This window comes from Mustela nivalis (assembly GCF_964662115.1).
Source record: "Mustela nivalis genome assembly, chromosome: 10".
In the NCBI taxonomy this organism is placed as follows: domain Eukaryota; kingdom Metazoa; phylum Chordata; class Mammalia; order Carnivora; family Mustelidae; genus Mustela; species Mustela nivalis.
Window position 1 is genome coordinate 38462524 of NC_139029.1, and position 21103 is coordinate 38483626.

At 33.6% G+C, this 21103-nt stretch overlaps 1 protein-coding gene across 1 annotated transcript in view; it reads right to left on the bottom strand.

Annotated features, from left to right (window-relative positions):
• The window catches only part of FAF1 (Fas associated factor 1), a 481294-nt gene that overhangs the window by 244603 nt on the left and 215588 nt on the right, over positions 1-21103 (bottom strand). Inside the window, exon 7 of the mRNA XM_082688355.1 lies at positions 11971-12076. Within this exon, the coding sequence (XP_082544481.1) occupies positions 11971-12076 (106 nt within the window). The remainder of the gene's footprint in view (positions 1-11970; positions 12077-21103) is intronic.

The following is a 21103-nucleotide window of genomic DNA, read 5'->3' on the forward strand; positions in this document are numbered from 1 at the left end:
GAGAAAGTACCTATTTATGTCAAATTAATACTTAAAATGCTCGAAATACTCAGAAAGACTTGAGTGACTTCACTTTTGCGAATGCCTTCAGGTGCAAACAATCTCATTAAGTTAGATTCTTTTTTAATTCAGTCATTCATTAAGCATACCATCTCTTTAACAAATTCAGTGGTAGGCCCAGAAATAAAGAGATGAGGTTGATACTTTTCCTGTTCTTAAGGTGCTCTTAGTCTAACGGGAAAAAAACAAGTAAACAGGTAACTGCAAATGAGTGTGGTAAATGCTACAACAGATATATATTTACAGGGAGAGGAGAAGCTCAGCAAAGAGAGAATAACCAAAAATTTGACTACCCAGATTGAATAACGACCTGCCTTGCAACATCTGGCTTCCAATTACTTTTGGCAGTTTCAACAAATCAATTTTTCCCCTTCATGGGACAAAGATTGGTCAAACATGAGGTCATTCAAAAAGAAAAATTTTAAAAAGCATCATCATCTCTAAAGCCAGTTCCCAGAAATCTAGAATAACTTTTGAGCAACAGAGGATATATATATCAATAACAAAGATAACTAATTTGAAAAAATTGACATTCATTTAAATTTATGACACATAAGCATGTTAATATATTACTTTTAGAATCATGTTCCACATATTGCTCCATTCATTATATACAAACATTGGTTACGATATCTGAAAGTACAATTACCAATAGAAATTAGGACTCATAAGATATTTTACTATATTTCTGAAATTTCAAATTCTAAGCAAAGTGATCCATGTGCATACCTATTATTAGCAACAAAAATTTTTACCCACAAAAAAACCAGCAGCCTTAAATACACCTTATTAAAGTTCCCTCATTTTACAATGTGAAGCATAAGGGAAATACCTCCCAACTCAACAGAAATGAACTGATATTCTATAATAATAATAGTTATTATTATTAGACATTACAAACATACCTCTTAGTGGGAAATACTTCACATTTTCATCAGGCAAAGGCAAGCATGTAAATGTGAAGTGCTTTTTTTTTTTTTCTGAAGATTTTATTTATTTATTTGACAGAGAAAGACAAAGCGAAAGAGGGAACACAAGCAGGGGAAGTGGGAGAGGGAGAAGCAGGCTTCCCGCTGAGCAGGGAGCCCTATGCACACTTGATCCCAGGACCCTGGGATCATGACCTGAGCTGAAGGCAGGCTTTTTTTTTTTTTTTTTAAGATTTTATTTATTTATTTGACAGACAGAAATCACAAGAAGGCAGAGAGGCAGGCAGAGAGAAAGGAGGAAGCAGGCTCCCTGCAGAGCCAAGAGGCCGATGTGGGGCTCGATCCCAGGACCCTGGGACCATGACCTGAGCCGAAGGCAGAGGCTTTAACCCACTGAGCCAGCCAGGCACCTCTAAGGTGCTTTTGATAACAGAATACCAAAAGTACTAGAAACAAATGGCGACAGCATAATTTGAATTTAACATATGTAAACTATAACTTTAATGTTTATGAAATGCAATTTTTACAAAATTGTGAATGAGAATCAACAATGTCACTATCTCACTCATAATTGGTTTTACCTAAATATAATTTTTTATTATTATAGTCAATTAGCCAACATATAGTACATCACTAGTTTTCGATGTTATGTTCAACGATTCATTAGTTGCATATAACACCCAGTGCTCATTATAACACGTGCCCTCCTTAATACCCATCACCTGGTTACCCCACCCCCCCCTCACCTTCCTCCCTTCTGTAAGCCTCAGTTTTGATAATTTTTTCCTTCAGAATGATTACAGGATCTCTTCTATATTAACTGCAGTGTGATAAATATAGTAACAGTATGATCACAAAAGAATTATGACAAGTATCAAATTGGTGAAACAGAAAAAAATCACAAAAAGAAGGAAAGGGCCTGAGAAAGTCAACTGTAAAACAAGATTTCAATTCACTTGAAATAAAGCTCTAGTTTGACATAGGAATCTTTAACTTTCCTATGTATGTTAGAGGAGTTTCCAATGCTGCCATCTTGGATAGACATTTACTCTACTAACATTTAGAACAGGCTTAGCTCTATCAGAGAAAAGAGAATTATATAAATGGATAGAAGTTAATGCTCTGGAAATGCGACATAATCAAGAGGTCCAGCAAGTATGTAAAAATTCTAAAACTACTTATCTATAAAATGGAAGGTTCAGTCTCTTTTATAAGATGGTTTCTCTCTTTCTAGCTACCTGCTTTTTTTTAAACTACCTATCTGCAAGGCAAGGAAAACTTTATCAGTATTATTAAATATTCCCCTCATGGACAATTTGAAAATAATTCAGACTATATCAGTCAAATAAGAAGTCATGGCACCCTGAATTCTAACAACGAAACAGAAATTACTGATACACAATAGAATCTTATTTAGAACACTTTCTTGACCTTTCACTCCATTGGCTAATCCTGGACTTCCTCTGGAGTCATCTTACACTGCTCTTCAAAAATATAATTGAGATTTACACTTACCCAAATAGAGGATATTTAATCATAAATATCACCCCCCCATATACACACATACAAATATGAGCCCCATTGTCCTTTACACAGTCTTTGTTTTAGAAGGAGAAAATATTTTCTTGGATGTCCACAGTCATTTCAAAAGTTTAACTAAGAGTAAGAGGTTCCTCTTTTATCTTATTCTGGATTGGTCAAATCATATTTATTTCTTCACTGTTTTGTTTTTTTTTTTTAAAGTCTCTAAGTCAACCCCAACAAACATCTGGCTTGTATTCTTATGCCTTCAATTACTTTTAGTTTGTGGGCACTTGACTTTTCTAACATAAAGTTTTAAGGAAATTATTCCATAATCAATGTATGGAATAGCTGTAGCCAAAAGGAAAAAATTCCTTCCTTGACTTCATCTACCTGGATACCTACCATACCTCTGGATACCACAAGCTAAAACTACTGGCATTTAAAAAATTCTATTTTGTACTCTAAGTGCAAATCTAATTTGTTTTCCACTGTCACTCATAGGACTTTCCCAGCATTACTCTTTTCCAAAGTACCTTCTTCCCTCATTTCCTTCATCCCTTTCCATCAAGTGCTCATGTTCAGTATTATTTCTCCCCCTGCTCTCCCTCCACCCCCATGCATAAGCTGTAAAATAGATGTAAAGCTTGGTGTAAGTCCAAAAATTTTATGATCAAAATACATACTTAGCAAATTGTTTGGCTAAATCTTTCATGTATGATGAAAGATTATTACCACAATTCATTAGCAAATTATAGACTTTGAAATGTAGGCAGACAAATATTTGGCCCTGTATCAATCAATTTGGACCAGCTGGGTAGAAATTCACACAATCCCAGGAAACCCGGGAAGTGAGGTGCTCTTTCATTTTTCATTCACTTGAAACATTAAAGAAAAATTATCATTCTATAAAAATGTCCACTTCTCAAGATTTTAGCAGAGCCATTTTAGACTGAGTTTATTTTCAGTCAATTACTACTTGAGTGACCAATAAACTGATCATTTTTCGTGTAATCAAATGTGGAAGAATAGTGCCTGGGTATAAACAGGCATCATAGTATTTGACCATTATACTCCAGTTTAAAAGCTTAATATTTAATAATGGTTCTGTTGTCCTAAAAAGGGGAAGGGTATACTTCTACATACACTAAATCATCTTGGAAACTAGTTTTGCAGTTATTCATAATAAATATCATTAACATTCCTTCTCTGAGCCTCTCTAGCCTAGTAAGGTGACCCTGTACAAAGATTCTGATTGATCCTATGTCTGTCTATTTTGGTTAAGCTACAAGGCCATATATGGGGACAGCTGCACTTTGGGAGCAACTTAAAACAAATTTCATCTTAGTGGCATCTAATCCAGTGCTTGGTACAAGACGCATGTAAAAGTCAGTGTCAAAATTAAACAATGCCGGCTTTGCAATGAACAGATGCTTTTGCCTTGCAGCTGTAAAAACCTTAAAACAATCCAGTACTCTACTGTCTGGTCACGCAATGACCACAAAGCAAGGAATACATTTTGTCATTTATAAAAAATGTTTGTTACAAGCTTTTAAGGTTTTCTTCGTTTAAAAAAAAAATTTTTTTTAAGGAATGTATTGAGGGTAATAATAAGATAATATAGCTCTAAACTGAGCTATAAAATTTTTTAAAGTTTTATTTTTCATACCAAATATGCTTGAAAAAGAACTCCTTGACTAGATAGTATTAAGTCATATAGAAGACACATTAGATGAAAGAAAAATTATCATAAATAGATGTTTAAGGGATTATGGCCAAATAATCTTTGGTATATAAGGATAAACCTGTAAATAATTTTTAACATGCAGGCCTTAATATACCTTGAATTAACCTAGGTTATGTTTATGAGCACTTTATATTCACTTACCCATCCTTTGATTTACTTCTCTCTCTCTCTCTCTCTTTTTTTTCCTGGGGTTGGTCCGGGAGAAGAATGAGGTCATTATTCTTATTTTATGGCTGGAGGATACTTAAATGTTAAAATATTTCTCAGCTTAAATAACATGGTACCTACTAAATCTATTAAAAAAACTGTAGCCTTTTCCAACCCTTCCCCTACAGGACAGAACCTTGTCTCTGGCATTCAGGAATCTAGGGGTTAATATTTTAATACTGAAATAAACTCTTCTTCATGAGGAGAAAGGCTCCAACCAGTGTGCCTATGAAATCAAAGAATCAGCCCCACCTAAGTAAGTGACTGCATGGTCATGGCCAAACCACGTCTGCTAACTGAAGTTTTAGATTTAAAGAGAGCTTTTTATGGTACCTACAAGAAAGTGAATCTAGTAGTCTAGCGTCAGTTTTAAATAGTCCACTGTAAAATAATTTTTTGTACGTTTTCCTAATCATTCATATTTTTTTCTCCCAAAGGACATTAATTCATTAAAACCTCATTGCTTATAAATTTCATTATATGTTTTCTTGGTTGAAGATTTAGGGATCCCCCTTATATTCTTCCCCACCTCAAAACTTATACTTAAATGAACAAAGTCCCAAAGTAATTATATTAATAAGAAATGAATAAAATTTTATTTTAAATATCAAAGAAGGCATCCTACTATTAAAAGCCTTTGAAAAATAAAATAAAATGTTTTTGTAGTTGTTTTTACATTTCTACATTTTATGCCCTAAGAATATAATTAACATATATTGATATATGTTAGTGCTTTATGTCTTTTAAAGTATAAATTCTAGACATTCATTTAAAGAGATGGGCCAAACTTAGAAATAGTCATCTCTATGACTTGTTTACAATTATCTTTAAGTTATATGTTACTGGCATGATTTTGTTTTATTCTTTGCTTATAACTATAATAAAAATGCACTTGAATTAGTTTCAGTATGCCATCAAACAAAAGTGGGCCATGCAACAAAAATGTATTAGAATTAAACTTAAAAGTACAAAAACACAAAACTTACACTCCCTAGATATGATCTCTTGTATTTTATCTAACCCACATAACTTAGAAGAATCCATTATTTTACAGTGTCCGTATTCCAAATTACAACTGTACAAAATAAACAGCTTTAAGGATAACCATAAATCTGCACAAACTGGGCTTGCTAATTTTCTTGTTGTGTCATAATAACTTTGGTTATTAATTAGAGTTATGTTAACAAGAACTATATGAAAATATTTTAATATTTCAGGTTATTAATTATACAATTTCGTTCACATTTAATGGACTTTAATATACTACCTATTTTTATGGGGCCATGCAGAAATTTGTAAAAATGGTTGACTCAAATAAATGGTTCTCTATTAAGTGCATTTTATCCTTTTGGGTTCACTCAATATCAGCAATATATTTTTAAAGTATAAATTTTACTTAAAAAATACATAAGTAAGTCACAAACCAAAAGCTAACAGATGTGTGACTTCTAATTAGTTATAATAATCTCTGCTTCAATGCCATTAGAATGAGCCTTTCTTTTCTTTTGAAAACTAAAAAAGCTTTCCTTTGAATTTTAAACTGTCAGGGTGCTTCAAAGTCAATGTACAAAATCTGCTTTGATTAAAAATTTTAGACATCTACAGTGATAACTTTATGAAAGGAAAATATTAAATTATAATTATCCTAAACAGACACAGTCTTGTGAAACTAACCCTACATTCATGTTAAAACACAAAGAGTTGAATATAATGAATTTGATTCATCCTCGGACACAAAGCTTCACCACAGTAAACTCAGTCAACTGTTGCTCTTGCGCCTATATTCATGGTGCTTAAATAGCGCACTTTAAAACAAAAAAAACTCCAATTGGCTTTTCATATATCCACCCTCCCCAAAAATAACGCACTTGAAAAACTCAAATGATATGAAAGGCTTCAAGGCCTCTTTTCTCCCTTTCATAGCCCTTTTTTTTATTTCTGTTTGCAGTAATCTGCCTTTCTCTTTCTCTTTCTCATTGCTACAGAGCAAGCGAGGAGGCTCAGAGCTTTGAAAAGGGGGCTCAGTGTGTAATGGGTCCACTAGAATTAATTTACTTGCACCAAATCCATTGAGCACAGAGGGGTTTTTTTCTCCCCCTCTCTCTCTCCGTCTCTCTCTCTCTTCTCAAATCATTTGGAGTCGAACGCAGCCCCCAGCCTTTGTAATTCTAGTAAAGCACTTAAAGTGCACAGTAGGTGTTCATGAGGACCATCTGGTCAAAAGCAAAACAAGCTGCTGATTTTGCCTTTGAATAGAATGAAGCAAGTGTGAATTAGTCTCTTCAATTAGCACTATTACAACCTGTCAAGTGCATATTGTAAAACAGGATTATTACAGTATTGGTCACCAGTGCAATTATTTACTCTCTGCCTTTTCTTGCATATAAAAATGTCTTATGTTTATTAGTTTCTGATAACTGAACATAATTTCTCTTAACCTAGACATTTCAAAACTACCAACAAACAAATCTCAGATTATGAAACATGGCCAGTTAAGATGATGTTAGGATACACATATCTTAAGTAACAAAGGACTAAAGCATTGCCTTTAATTCTTAACAAAATTTCATTGTTTCTATCTTCTTGGAAAATAAGTGAAAAATACTTACATGGGCTTAAAAAAATTTCTCAGAGAGATTATTCTAAAATACTTTTGGAGAGAGACTTGTCAGTTCCAAAGAGCTGCAGTGTAAATATTACTTAAACTATTTCCTAAGGGGATGATTTACTAAGAATCACAAGTAACTTCAATATTTATAAAATGATCATTTGCAATTTGTTCACTTATAGTAGTTAGTATGACTTGAACAGATTATAAAATTCAACTTGAAATGAATAATATACATACATATTAAAAGAAGCTCATAATGTCCTTTTCTGAAAGCTGAATAAAGGCTTGAATTCATTGCCCAATTGCTTAAGAAATTATATCCATTCTTGCTAAGATGTCATTTGTGATTTTAAATTTTAAAAAATCAAACTATGATATATGCTAATTAAAATGGGTTCATTCTAATTGAATTTATTTATGCCATTTATCTTGAAGTAAATTTATAAACCACTTAAACTTTTAATTAAATAAGCACACAATTTAATTTACCCTCTTGCATATGTACATTCTCAGCTACTCTACTCTTCAGTTCTGTGCCAGTACCCCCCCAACTGGAAAACAAACAAACAAACAAACAAAAAAAACAACTATACTTAAAACACTTACAGAAAGGCATGTTAGTAAGTAGTTATAGTCAACCCAATACCAGAAAATTGCTTATTAGTACAATGTATAAAAAACTACATATTTAATACTGTTAATGATCTCCAGCATCAAAGGAGAATAGTTTAAAATACACGTTACTTAAGTAAGTTCAGAAAGTAGCAACTAGAAAAATAGGCACAAAACCCAATGCAAGTTTCAAATTTGCAGAACCAGAACAAACAAATTTTCACAATTATTTAGCCAAGATTATTTTTAAAGACTGGTATGATTTATGTATTTAGTTTACTTCTTGTCGCCAATTCAAACTACTGGTTTCTCACTTGACAATCACTAATATTAGAAGTGAAATCTTTCACCAATTTATGCAAGATATATCTTTATAGGTCATCAATTTTCCCCTTTCACTCCCCTTAAGAACTAAATGAGAACAGTGAGAATTCTAGGGTAAAGTGAAACTTGGAAGAGGATTTAAATAATTCCAATAGCTATTTATCATGCTTCTCACTATAACAGATAAGTAATACTCCACGATTCCATATAAAAAATACTTAGGTTTCTTATTATTGTTATTCTGGGTCATGTGTGTATTCCTTAAGTTTGTATGACATCTGCAAAGAAAAGCGGGTATTTTGCCTAATAGAAGCTTTTGCAATAGTAATATGGACAACAAAGAATTAGTTTCCAAGAAAAGTTGGCTTGATTTCAGGGACTTCATATTCTTTTCCACACCTGGGTTTAGGATTTGTGCTAGGCAAATCAATCTTTTTTCCCTTAATTGAACCAATCCCAAGTGCATTTGTAATCACAGATTTTAATAGTATTAGACAGTATTACTAGAATCTGTATAATCAACTGTTTAAAAATCTGAATTCTCAGTGTAGAAAATTCATTAAAATAAGGTAAGCTTGTTTAAATTTTCAAGGAAATTCACTGTTTTAAAGTGTGGCAAGTAGCTACTTCAGGGACTAAAGGGTGGAAAGACAGTCATGAAGTAATTGTCATATTATCTGATAATTTCATAAACTATTTGTTGAAATGGAAAAAGAGAAAGGATTTTTATTCTATGACTGCTTGCAACTTTCCAGTCTGACCTTTTTATACTATCACTGTCTTTTCCTCAAATAGAAGGATAATGTAAGTGGAATGATTTGTAAAGAGCTTTAAAAAATCCTCAATATCTAACTAGCTTAAATTAAAATCTAGAGCACCCAAAGGACGTAAGTCATGCATTGTAAGGCAAAAGACCACAGAGCCAGAATGAACAAACACTTGCACAACTACGGTTTATCACCACTAACTTGCATGAACATATGGTCATTGAAGAGTTTATTTGAAATTCAAACTGCATCTAAGTTCTATTTTCTAATTCAGTATTTAAAAAAAACGTATTTTGTCTAGTTAAAGGTTGAAATCATAGTGCCTTTTTCAACCCTATTTCATTTAATACAAATTTGTCTCTGGGGGAAAAACATTGCAAAAGCTTTTTTTTTTTTTTTTTAAACATACACAAGGCTTTCAAAATTTAAAAATAGCAAAAAATGGGCTGATTTTTCACCTATAACAAAAATAATATACTCTTACCCTGGGAAAAAAAATCAGGTGTTTTTTACTTCCTTTCCCTCATATCCTGGTCAGAATTCATCCTTGGAACTATTAAACAACACTGAAAAGATATTTCTAAAACTGATGACAGAAATTAATTTATAATTTAAGATATATGGAATCATTAAACTTCCACATTAATAACAAAAATTCTAGCATTTATAAAATTATACTGCAAAATCATAACATTGTATTTTTATTGTGTTGCAAACTGACTTTCAATCATACAACAAAAAAGAACATACCTAAGTATCACTATGGGTTGCAGGGCTGTAGCATCAGAGCAACTATTCCTCCTGAACCACTGCCTAGACCCCAAATATCCATAAATTGAAGAAGAAAAGTCTTAGGACTAGGCCTACAGAGTGTGATCCTAGACTCAGAGACTATACTCCTATATTCTTTTTTTCTAAATTGTACAGAATAAAAGAGCCTATAAGAAACTGTCTATTCACAAAAAGCACTGATACCAGAAATTGCATTTATTTTGTCCTGGCACCTAGAATTTCAAAATATTATTTTAAATAAACTTAAAAAGGGGAAAAAAAGAAAAAGAAGAAATCGAACTCTCGTGAAGAAATACATAAGCATATCTGTCTTTGCAAAAATATTTCTGGGACATTTTTCATTTAGGAAATGGTATGAAAAAGGTTTACTGTTTTCAAGTCCTTGAAGCTTAAAATATATTTGATAATCTAAATAGCAGGCCATGGAGAACAGTTTCAGCCAACTGTGGCGCACAATGGCACATTTACAGAATTTTAAATATTTCTTTTAATAATTGATGTAGTCATTTTGAATCATTCTGCATAGGATATCAGGTGTGAGCAGATTGCATTAACGCTGCTTAAACATTTCAACTTGTCAGTATGGCCAACTCGATTTCGGAAATATTTGCAGTATTTTCCCATCGAAACAGTAATAAAGGCAAAATAAATATATGCCACTACTTTATAATCACCGAACATTAATGAATATTTTATGTCTTTTTAAATCTCCCTGTTTAATTTAAAAGGGTGAAATTAAGTCTCCTCCCTGCAATATGCCAATTATCTGTAAATCAAACAATAACTTGGCCATTATGCTCCTTTTTGTTAATATAAGAGAAGCTAATTTGAAAACACTGAATGACATTTTTAGACTATCAGTTTAATAGTCCTTTCTGCCCTCTTGTGGGAGAAAGTTGAAACACACTCAAACTATAGAAATGTTTAAAAAAAAAAAAGGTTAAAAACTCTGGCTATAAAAATTTCAATCAGAAAGAAAAATAAAGCAGTGTGTATTTATCAATCATACATCGTACTAGTCTTCAATTTAAAAAGGTAAATCAACAACAAAATGAAATTTACTTTGTATTATTTTTGCTTTTCTTGATTAATATGGAGTTGCCTTAATTACATCCAATATAGAATTTAAATTTTATTACCATGAAGTTACTAGACAAAATCTGGTATAGTGCCATAGTTAAACTTTATTTCTAAAGTAAAAGCATCAATGATTCTCCAAGGAATTGAAAATTTAGAGACTAGAACACCCATTATAGAGGTTAAAATGAAATGCCAACCAATATGTTTAAAATCCTGGAAAAAAAAATCAAATAACTCAAACTTATTATTCAAAATAGGGGTCAAGAAAAGTTTTAAAGATTTTAGTTACTAGTCAACAAACTATTCAAGTGATAAACAGAGAAAATAAACTTCAAACAATGAACTACTTATGGCAAATTCAGAAATTGAAATTCATTGACAAAACATCCAAAAAGAAACCATTAATAGTCTAACCACTACTAAAATAATTCATATACATCTGAAAAATGACTGGGTGAAAACAACTCATTCTTTTAATATGACATTAATAATTATCTTAAGCAATATAGACCAAGAAAAAATTTATGAAATAATCCAAGATTAATCATAATTATCTTTATAAAAATATTAGTAGACAAATTATTGTTGTCTTCACAATTAACAAGATGTAATTGTCATAATCGTCATCTCAGTGTTTCTAAATACAAGTCCTGTCAAAGCCTTATACATTTTCCCCAGACGGATATAAATTACTGGCTTTTAAGTGGGTGGGGCCACAGGAGAAAAGGTACCTTTTCTCTCTTGGGGGCGGTTCTTTTTTGAAACAGTGGCCCTGGTTGGCCATGTTAAAGAAAATATTGACACTACATCTCAGATATTCTAAGCTAAAAACTGACAGTCTGCAACAGCATCTCACGAATACTGCCTAATGTTGGGATTGAGCTACTAAAGAAAAGCCTCCTCAAACTCCTTTTGGAAAAAGGCAGCGTACACATTATAAATAATATATTTGAGAGCAACCTTTCAAATAAAATATAGGCATATTAAAAAATGCATGCTGTCAACAATTTCCAAATTAATATTTTGACTTACTACTACAAAACCATAAAATACATTATATAACAATGAGTAATTTTTAAGCAAGGTTTTAAGTTGACTATTTTAAGATTTATCAAGAGCTCTATTTATAACATTTATTTCTCTAGGTCAAGTCATTTAATAGATCTACAGTAATCATTGATGCTCCAGTTAATTAAAATTAAGAACCCAATAATGAAACATAAAGAGAGTTTCCAACTAGAACAGATAAGCCCTCTTTAACAGGGTCAACATTAGCTATAATGAGCTACCTTTATTCCTTAGCTGTGAGACATAACTCACCTCTTGAATGGTACTGCTTCCTGAGAAGTTCAGGTTGTACTCCCGCTGGACTTCTCGGTGGGTGATGATCAGCATGAAGTTTTGATTTAATGATTCCTGCAGGGCACTGAAAGGGTTGAAAGAAAAACAAGGAACTCTGAGATGAACATGTTCTAGCTTGCTTTACAGCTAGCTGCAAAAACCCCAGGAGTACCATAACCTCCACACAGGCATGTCCGGGCCCAATGTTATCATCTTTTCAGCTCCTAAAGGCAAGAGAGGATGCAAAGAGCAACCAAGGGGAGCTAACATGTTAACTCCTTCTCTACCAAGGTGTTTTTAAATTTCAATTCTAAACTCTGTGTATACATAAGAATTTTCTAGAAGTCATATGCATATGTATTTCCTCCAAGAGAACCAAATTTTTTAATTATATAAAATTCCAAACATGCTACTAATATGTATATTCAAAGACTCTGGTTCAAATCCAAGTGAAATATAAAATATTATTTATCCTCATGAATGTTGTGTAAGAATAGAAATACGTTTTAACTCAAAATTCAGAAAATACCGAAATCTACAGAACTTTAACTGCTCTATCAGAATTACTTCAAAACATCTGTGCTTTCACTTAGAACTCGGGAATACAAAGAATTTAGAAATTGGAGAATTCAGAGCAACATTAACCAAAATGTTAGAAATATGTCAGAACCACAAAGAGTAAATGAAATTAACCACATAAATTAAGAAATATAAGTTGTGGTTCTATTTGTTTATGACAATATTAAAAAGCACTATCAACACTGAAAATAAAAATATGCCACAGTTGTGTATAAATAATCTATACTGGCAGCCCCATGCTTGTAGAACTGGGGAAACAATTTGGGTGTGCTACACAGTTTTGGCCTTCATTAATCCTCCTTTGCTATTCTATAACTATGCAATAAACATACATGCAACATACGATTAGGATTAAGAAGTTAATTTGTCTCTCTCATTGTCTCTCATGGAGTTCCCAGGTTAATTACAGATGAAAAATATCTAGGAAACACCAAAATACAGCATGAAATATTATTGATCAAAATCAAAGGAAATGATATCCAATTAAAATAGAGTTTCTTCCGGCAGAAAGCTTTGTCACTGTATCCTTAGCAGTTAAGCATAATGCCTGTCACACTGTAGATAAATATTTATTGAACAATGAGTAAATTGTGAATTTCCAGAAAGCAAGAGTCTTACTCATCTTTGTATCTCTGAAAGCAACATTACTTTCTGGAAAACTACCAGGGGATTAAGATTTTTATTTTGATTCATGTCTTTCAACATTAAGTCAATGCCTTGTATTATTCCAGGCATTAAGGAAACCAACCCAAATACACAGGTCCTATCCATAAAATACTTTACAATCTAAGAAGGGTAGACAGATATATAAATAGTCAGAGTAAAATGTAATAAGTAGAACTGAGAAACTGAAAAAAAGTGAAAGAGGGGAATGGTTAGGGAAAGCTTCAGAGGAGAAGAAAAATGCAAGTTGAAATATGAAGGATAAGTAGGACCTTTTATTTATCATTTGGAAGGCATGAAATTTTTGCTTTGTCTGGGGAATAAAGAAGGTGGCATTTTTTTAGACAAGAAAAAAATAAGTCGAAGAAAACAGCTGTTCATTCACTCAGTTAACATGTATTTATTGAGCACCTGTGTACATTTATGACATTGCTCTAGCTACTAGGGATACAGTAGTGAACAAGAAAAATATGATCCCTGCTTTCATGAAACTTACATTCCAATAAAGGAGAAAGACAATAACCAAATAAATGAGTAAGTAATTTGAGAAAATACTAAGTGCTGTGAAGTAAATAAAACAGGATTACAATTAAAAAGGTAACAGAAGGGCAGAGTGAAGGGAATTATTTTCAACAGAATAGTTACAGAAGGCATCTCTGAGGAAGTGCCATTTAAGTTGAGGCTGGTATGATAAGAAAGAGATAGCAATAGTCTGATCATGTAGGTCCTTGCAGACCATAGTAAAGAACTTGGTATTTATAGTAATTGCAACGGAAAGCCACTGGAGGTTTTACACAGGAACATAGTTAAGAACTGACTTACATTTACATGTATACAATACTATTCCGGCTGCTCAGGTTATGGTGAAGAAAGAGTAAAGGTTGGGACAGCTAGGAAACTTAGGAGGCTAGTCCTGGCAAGAAGTGGTGGTGACTTGGACTACTTTAGTAGAGGTAAGAGAGGCAAAGAGGGTGAAGTGTTGTCAGGTTCAGATATCTTTTAGAGGTAGAAGCCATACAAATTACTAATGGAATGAGAGAAAAACATAACCCCAAGTTTCTGGCCTAAGCAAATGGAAGGATGGAATTGCATTCAACAAGGAAAATGGGTAGGAACAGGTTGGGTGGGGAAATTAAGAGTGAAGTTTTGGATATATTAAGTTTAAGATGCCTATTACATATGCAAAAAGAGATATCACGTACATCTGTACAAAGGCCAATGTCAACAAACACAGCTCAGAGCAGAAGAGTTCATAGCACATAGAACGTATCCAGATTTTGTGAGCAAAAGAAATAACCTAGAGAAATAAGTTGTTTAGAGAAAAGGAGAGAGGCCACGATGGAGACCTGGGCATTCCAATCATTTGAAATCAAGCAGAGGAGGAGGAGTCAGAGCAAAGGAGATTGACAAATGGTCAGTGAGATAAGAGAAAGACCAAGAAAGTCTAGTATAAGTAACTGTTTAATTTTAATTAGGAGAGCATGAGCAATTATGCCAAGTGACACTGAGACATTAAGTGTAGTAAGGCCAGAAAAATCACAATGTTGAGGAAATTGTTTAAAGTTCATTACAACCACAATAAAGGATGTGTGAGAGGAATGCCATGAGGCTCAAACAGTAGGCTGGGTTAAAGTTTGGTATTTGTATATTAAATGAACTTGGGGTCAAAAGTGGCAAGTAATGGAAAGCCTACTTGGAATTTCAGGGCCTTTCATTGGTAGACCTAATTTGCAACTATTCTCCAAGATTTGGCTTTTGCTCTAGAGTTTGGCTAACTTCTCATGTCATGGCTAACTTCTTCACACGAAACTCAATTCAATCTCTGTTCACGTTGTTCTCATCCCCTTTTGCAACTATCCCAACACTGCACAGCTTTCAGGCCACCTCATGGCCTACCACTTGTATTTATTATAGACTCCCTCTTCTCTGAATTCCTTTATCATATAATTCATTCAATACTTAATAATAGCATATTCTGTATAGTTTACTTTGTTTCATGTGTGGAAGTCCTAAATTCAAGACTATAAGCCTTTTCAGGATAAATATCTTATTACTTATCAGTATTTCCCTTGGCAACTAGCATATTCAAAGGTGATTCAATCGAATCCTATATACAATTAAGGAACAGTTCTGCACATTCTGAACTGCACATAGCTGCATATTTTTTGAGCCTACCTGTGAAGTGCCTATTTCTTCACAAAATTGTGGTTCAGAAAGGTTAAGTAATTGCCCAATGTCATGCAGCTACAAAAAGACAAAACCAAGTTTCTAAACTATATTTAATTCTGTTCTTTATAGCATCCTATCTCCCAAATGGCTGGGCTGCTTTAGGGATACAAAGATAAATAAGACTCCTGCCTGCTGGGAGTTCAGAATTCATTCTTCCTATAATTATTTGATTCTTATTATTTGTAACAGTCAGGATAGACTATTCACAAAATTTAAAAAAGAGTTGTGAAGATTGTGAAGAAAGGAGACAATACTCTAAAGTAATATGAAGAATGGATAGTGATTTGACAGGTAGCTATGGAGGATGATTTCAGGCATAGACTAGTCTGAGCAGAGATGGAGACTGGAAAATATAAAGAAAGATGTAGAAGGCAATGAGGAAGAAGTGTAAGGAAATGTGAAGAAGGGTTTGTGAAAAAGAAAACTTAAAAAAATTAAAGACCACCATTATGGGGCTACAAATGAAAGGTAAGCAGCTCAGAATTCTGTAATTTTGGTGATTACATAGATCCTCCTTTATCTTTACATATGAATGTACACATATATTTAATACCTGTAGTGCTTGCTTTTATGCAATTCCTTAGATATGTTTCTTGATCTTGATTGGCAGACTTGTGCAATAACTTCGCAAAAAAGGTTTGCCAGCATGAGCATTAACCACCAGACTACTTTAGAAGATCACTTTTGGGGTATCTGGGTGGCTCAATCAGTTAAATGTCTAACTCTTCATTTCAGCTCAGTTTATGATCTCAGGGTCTTGAGACTGAGCCCTGTGTCAGGCTCCACACTGGGCGCAGTCTGCTTAAGACTGTCTCTCCCTCACTCTTTGCCCCTCCCTCCCTCTAAAAAACAAAAACAAAAACAAAACAAAACAAAAACAACAAAACCTCATCATGTTAGCCTAGTTCTATAATTTCTCAATAGTCCGGGCAGAGGTTAAGTTGGCCAGAGAAAATATTTATAGCTTTAAACTGCTTGAAAGTCATAAAGCCAGATTTGAGTCCCTGCTCCACTGCTTGCTAGTTGTTTGATTTTGAAAAGTCAATCATACATTAAACATATTTGCTGAATGTCTACCACAGAAGGCCTCATTTTAGGTACTTAATTATTCTGTAAATTCTCGGTTTCCTCTTCAGGAAAAGGGTATTAATTCTTCATAGAACAATGAATATTACATTTTAGAAAGCCACACAGAAATTTTTTTCCAAGTGGAAATTTTTATTGCATATGAAATAGAACATTTTTGAGTGTTCTTATAATAACAAAACATTAATAAAAAGACCTATAGTGTTTTGTGGCAGTTATTTTTCATTTTTTAGTTCCATTCCTCTATAGGAGTTCATAGAGAATAAAACTTTTTTTGATGCACTGAACATAATTATATAAGCCTAATGTTATCCAGACTCACTCACAGTGTTCTTTTTTACACAGGCCTTGTTTGGGGTTGATATACCACATTCATGCTTCTTGTGAGAATGGTTCATCTGGAGGAGTAAGTAATATCTGTGACCTAACTCATTTCCTTAGCCATTAATAATGATGGCTAGCCTTTGATGAGTGCTACCATGTATCAGGCATTAAGAACTTCATGTCAACTTTATGAAGTTATGACTATCATTTTTCATTTTACAGATGAAAAAAATGATGTTATATTACTTGCCTCATGACACACACGAAGTAAGTAGCAGTGACCCAGGTCTAACTCAGGATTTGTCCTCTAGGTACAGGGGAAGGGAGCCCAGTAAAATCACAGTTCTGCCTTCACTGAGTTTATTGAGAGATTGGGAGACAAGGAAATTTACAACTCCTCTTTGGTTCTGTTTGCTAAGAATTTTAATACCACTTCTCCTAAGGTGCTATGGAAATAAAGAGGAAGAATAGCTAAATTTAAACAGAGTCTTTCCACAGAAGCTGGCATATCAACTGAGCAAGTTTGTTTCTTAGTTTTCTGAGGGGTTTTTCCTGGGTGGGGTGGGTGGGGGAGGACAGGGACTGAAATGAAAGAGGGGTGAAAGCAGTAAAGAATTTACTGTGGTCACTGGCATAATTTGCAAAGACTTTACTGTTAAATATTATCTAGGCAACTGATTCTAGCTGCAACTTAGCAGAATGAATTGAAACCTCACCCGTTACTGCACCTAGGAGCAATTTTCTAAGTGTCTTCTAAAGGTTGGCTAGCATAGTTAGCCTCAGATAATCCACCTTCAAGCAGTTTCTTTTACTTCAAAATGCTGTTAATACTTAGCATTACTCTACCTTCAAATTCAGAGTGAAATTTAATGTTTAAACTGTAGTAAGAATCACGTACATTGCTCCAAGCTTAAAGCTAGTGGCTATGTGCAAAAAATATAATACACTACAATATAATACAATGAACATTAATATTTTTATGCAATAGTAGACCAAGTGTTAGATATTTTCATATAAGCTATCTCATAACTCCCCTAGCCAGTTTCTTCGTTTTAAAATTGGCAGGGAGTTGGTTAGGGGGTAGATGCCTGGGTGGCTCAATCACTTGAGCCTCTGACTCTTGATTTCAGCACAGGTCATGTTCTCGGCATTACAGGATCAAGCCCTGCATTGGACTCCATGCTCAGCAGAGTCTGCTCGGGATTCTCTCCCTCTCCCTCTGTCCCTCCCCCCATTCACAGTCTCCCCTTCTAAATAAAGAAATTAATTAACTACTATTAATTAACATTGAAGTCACCAACACAACACTGGGAATAGAATTTCTAGGTATCTGGTAGATATCTAGATAATCTGGTAGAATTTCTAGATAATCTGGTAAAACACCCCTTCTCTGCTTTCTTTTTTGTCCAGAAGTTTTACACTTCTAGTGCCCTTTCATTAGCAGAATGTCCACCTCTGCCTGGGGTGATCCTGTTTCAATTTAACCATGATTATTTATCAGAAATCAAGAAGCCATCTATAAAATATCTGTCTTCTATTAAGTTCTCTGGGTTAGTTTAATATATTTTATATTCCCCTCCAACTTTTTTTAATAAAGGGAAAATAATGTGTAGCAAATTTTAACACACAGGACCCAGAAAATAAATTTGAAACTAGATACACTTTTATTACATGTGGACATGAAAAGCGATCAATTATTAGTCTCTATGGATCAAGTATTGGTAAAAGCAACGCTATGAAATAAATCTAACAGTCTACTGTCTCGACTGAGTTTATTTCACACTGAGAAAGCACTTTAGTGATCCACTTACACAGAAAGCACATGGCTATTTAATATGTATGATGCAGTGATTTCTTAAGGTTAACTTAAAGCTGCATTATGGTAGTGAAATAATCAATTGATCATCATGTAGCTATATACCTGCTGGTAATTCCTGATTAAAAAGAATGGCTTTCTTCCTGCCAAATAGCAGCAGGCCCATTTCATAGGGTAGCACAGTAGTAGGCAGGATATCCTGCATCAAAGATAATAACAGTAATTTAAGGATTTCCTTTCCAGCAAGTCCTTGAATCAAGAATTCCCTCTTAAATTTTTCAGCTAGCAAATCTGGCCGGGCTACACCACAGTCTTCCTATTAAAATAGTTATTAGTTCTAAAAGAAATACTCTTATAAGGTATAAACCCATCAAGATTAAACAACCAACCTAGGAAGCACAACAAATTCAGACTTAGGTTTCAGGGCTCTTATGGACTGAATGTTTGTGTCCCACCTTTCCTCCCCAACCCTGCTAAATTCACAAGCTGAAAGTCTAATCCCCAATGTGATGGTATTTGTAGGTAGGGCCTTTGGAAGGTTAAATTTAGCTAAATCATGAGGGTGGGCTCCATTATGGGATTAGTGTCCCTATAAGAAGTGGAGAGAGACCAGAGGTTTTTCTCTCTGCCAAATGAGGACACAGCAAGAAGGCAACCATCTATAAGCCAGGAAGAGGCTCTCACCAGGAACCAAATCTGCCCATTCCTTTCTTGATCTTGAACTTCCTAGCCTCAGAACCATGAGAAATAAATGTCTGTTGTTTAAGTCACCCAGTCTATGGTATTTTGTTATAGCAGTCTGAGTTGACTAATATAATGGCTTTTAGAGCTTCTGTATTCATAGTACCATGTAAACAGCTGCTATCAGTTGAGTATAAGCTTCTAAATGGGTGTTAATCACATATTTATATACACATCCAAATTAGAATCTCACTCATTAAAATCCATGGTAAAGAAAACAATATGCTTTGGTCAAAACTCTTGTAACTGTAAGAAACTTAAAAACTGTGCATTTTTGGTTGGGGTATGGGCAAAATGGGTTAAAGCGAGTAGGCGATATAGGCTTTCAGTTATAGAATGAATAAATCACAGAAATAAAAAGCATAGTATAAGGAATATGGTCAATGATATTGTAATAGCAATGTATGGTGACAGACTGTAGTAACTACACTTGTGGTGAGCACAGCATAATATATAAACTTGTGGAATCAGTATGTCGTACACCTGAAACTAATATATAACGTTGTGTGTCAACTACACTCAAATAAAAAATAAATTTTAATTGTAAATAAATGTGCAAAAACAATTGTGCATTTATTGTATGTAAATCATATATCTATAAAAAATGTAAACCATAAAAATAAATACTTGAACAATCTGATAACTACCATTCTTGCAATTAATTCTTTCTTTTTAAGATTTTATTTATTTATTTATTTATTTGAGATGGGGAGAGAAAGAGAGCAAGCACAAGTTAAGGGGGGCAGCAAGGGAGAAGCAGACTCCCCACTGGGCAGGGAACCCAACATGGATGTAGCTTGATCCCAGGACTCTGGGATCATGACTTGAGCCATGCAAATACCCTGGGTCCCATATTTTTAACTTCAAAAATACAACATGCTTTTTAATCAATATAAATGGAAACCATGGGTTTGTTGCCACTGCTCAGTTAATACATATTTCCACTGACGCATACAGTTTTTTGCCAGTGAAGTCATACTTCTCAAATCAATGCTGCCTATTTAGTTACAATAAGTAAAGCATTAACACCAATATAGGGATCAAAAATATCTCTTGCTTCATTCCTGCTATGTGTGTATGCTATTTTTTTTCTTGTACTAGATATTTTAAACAAAAATATCAGTATAAGATTAATAGGCTTAGAGGGTTCGTTTCCAGTAGTTTTCTTTTTAAGTATGACCTGAATTTGAAGCAAAAACAGTAAGTTCTTTCAAATTACTGTAAACCTTTATTAGAAAAATGAAAGAATAATCTTGGAAGAAGCTATTGAATTTTTCATTAATACTTTATAACTTATATCTTTCCAAAAGGCCCTACAAAATGTTCTCCTTTTTGTTTCTGGGAATATTTTATGATCTACAGTGATCTTTTTATCCTTTCAGATACGTCAAGATTTTAAATTAAAAAGCATCACACATGGCAATTTAAATTTCCATTCTAAACTTACAGAGTCATATGAGCTCTTGTCAACAAAAGACCAAATTTACTATAATTATGGATTATTTACACTAAAACAAAATAAGAAATCAATATGTAAATGTAATGTTTGTTGTAGCTAATGCAGCCAGCAATGACAGATTAGGTTCAAATAGCAATCAGTTTGGAAATCTGGCACATATGTAAATGAGCTAGGGACTTGATGTTTACATTTGACTGTGTTTCATTCAGGATTTT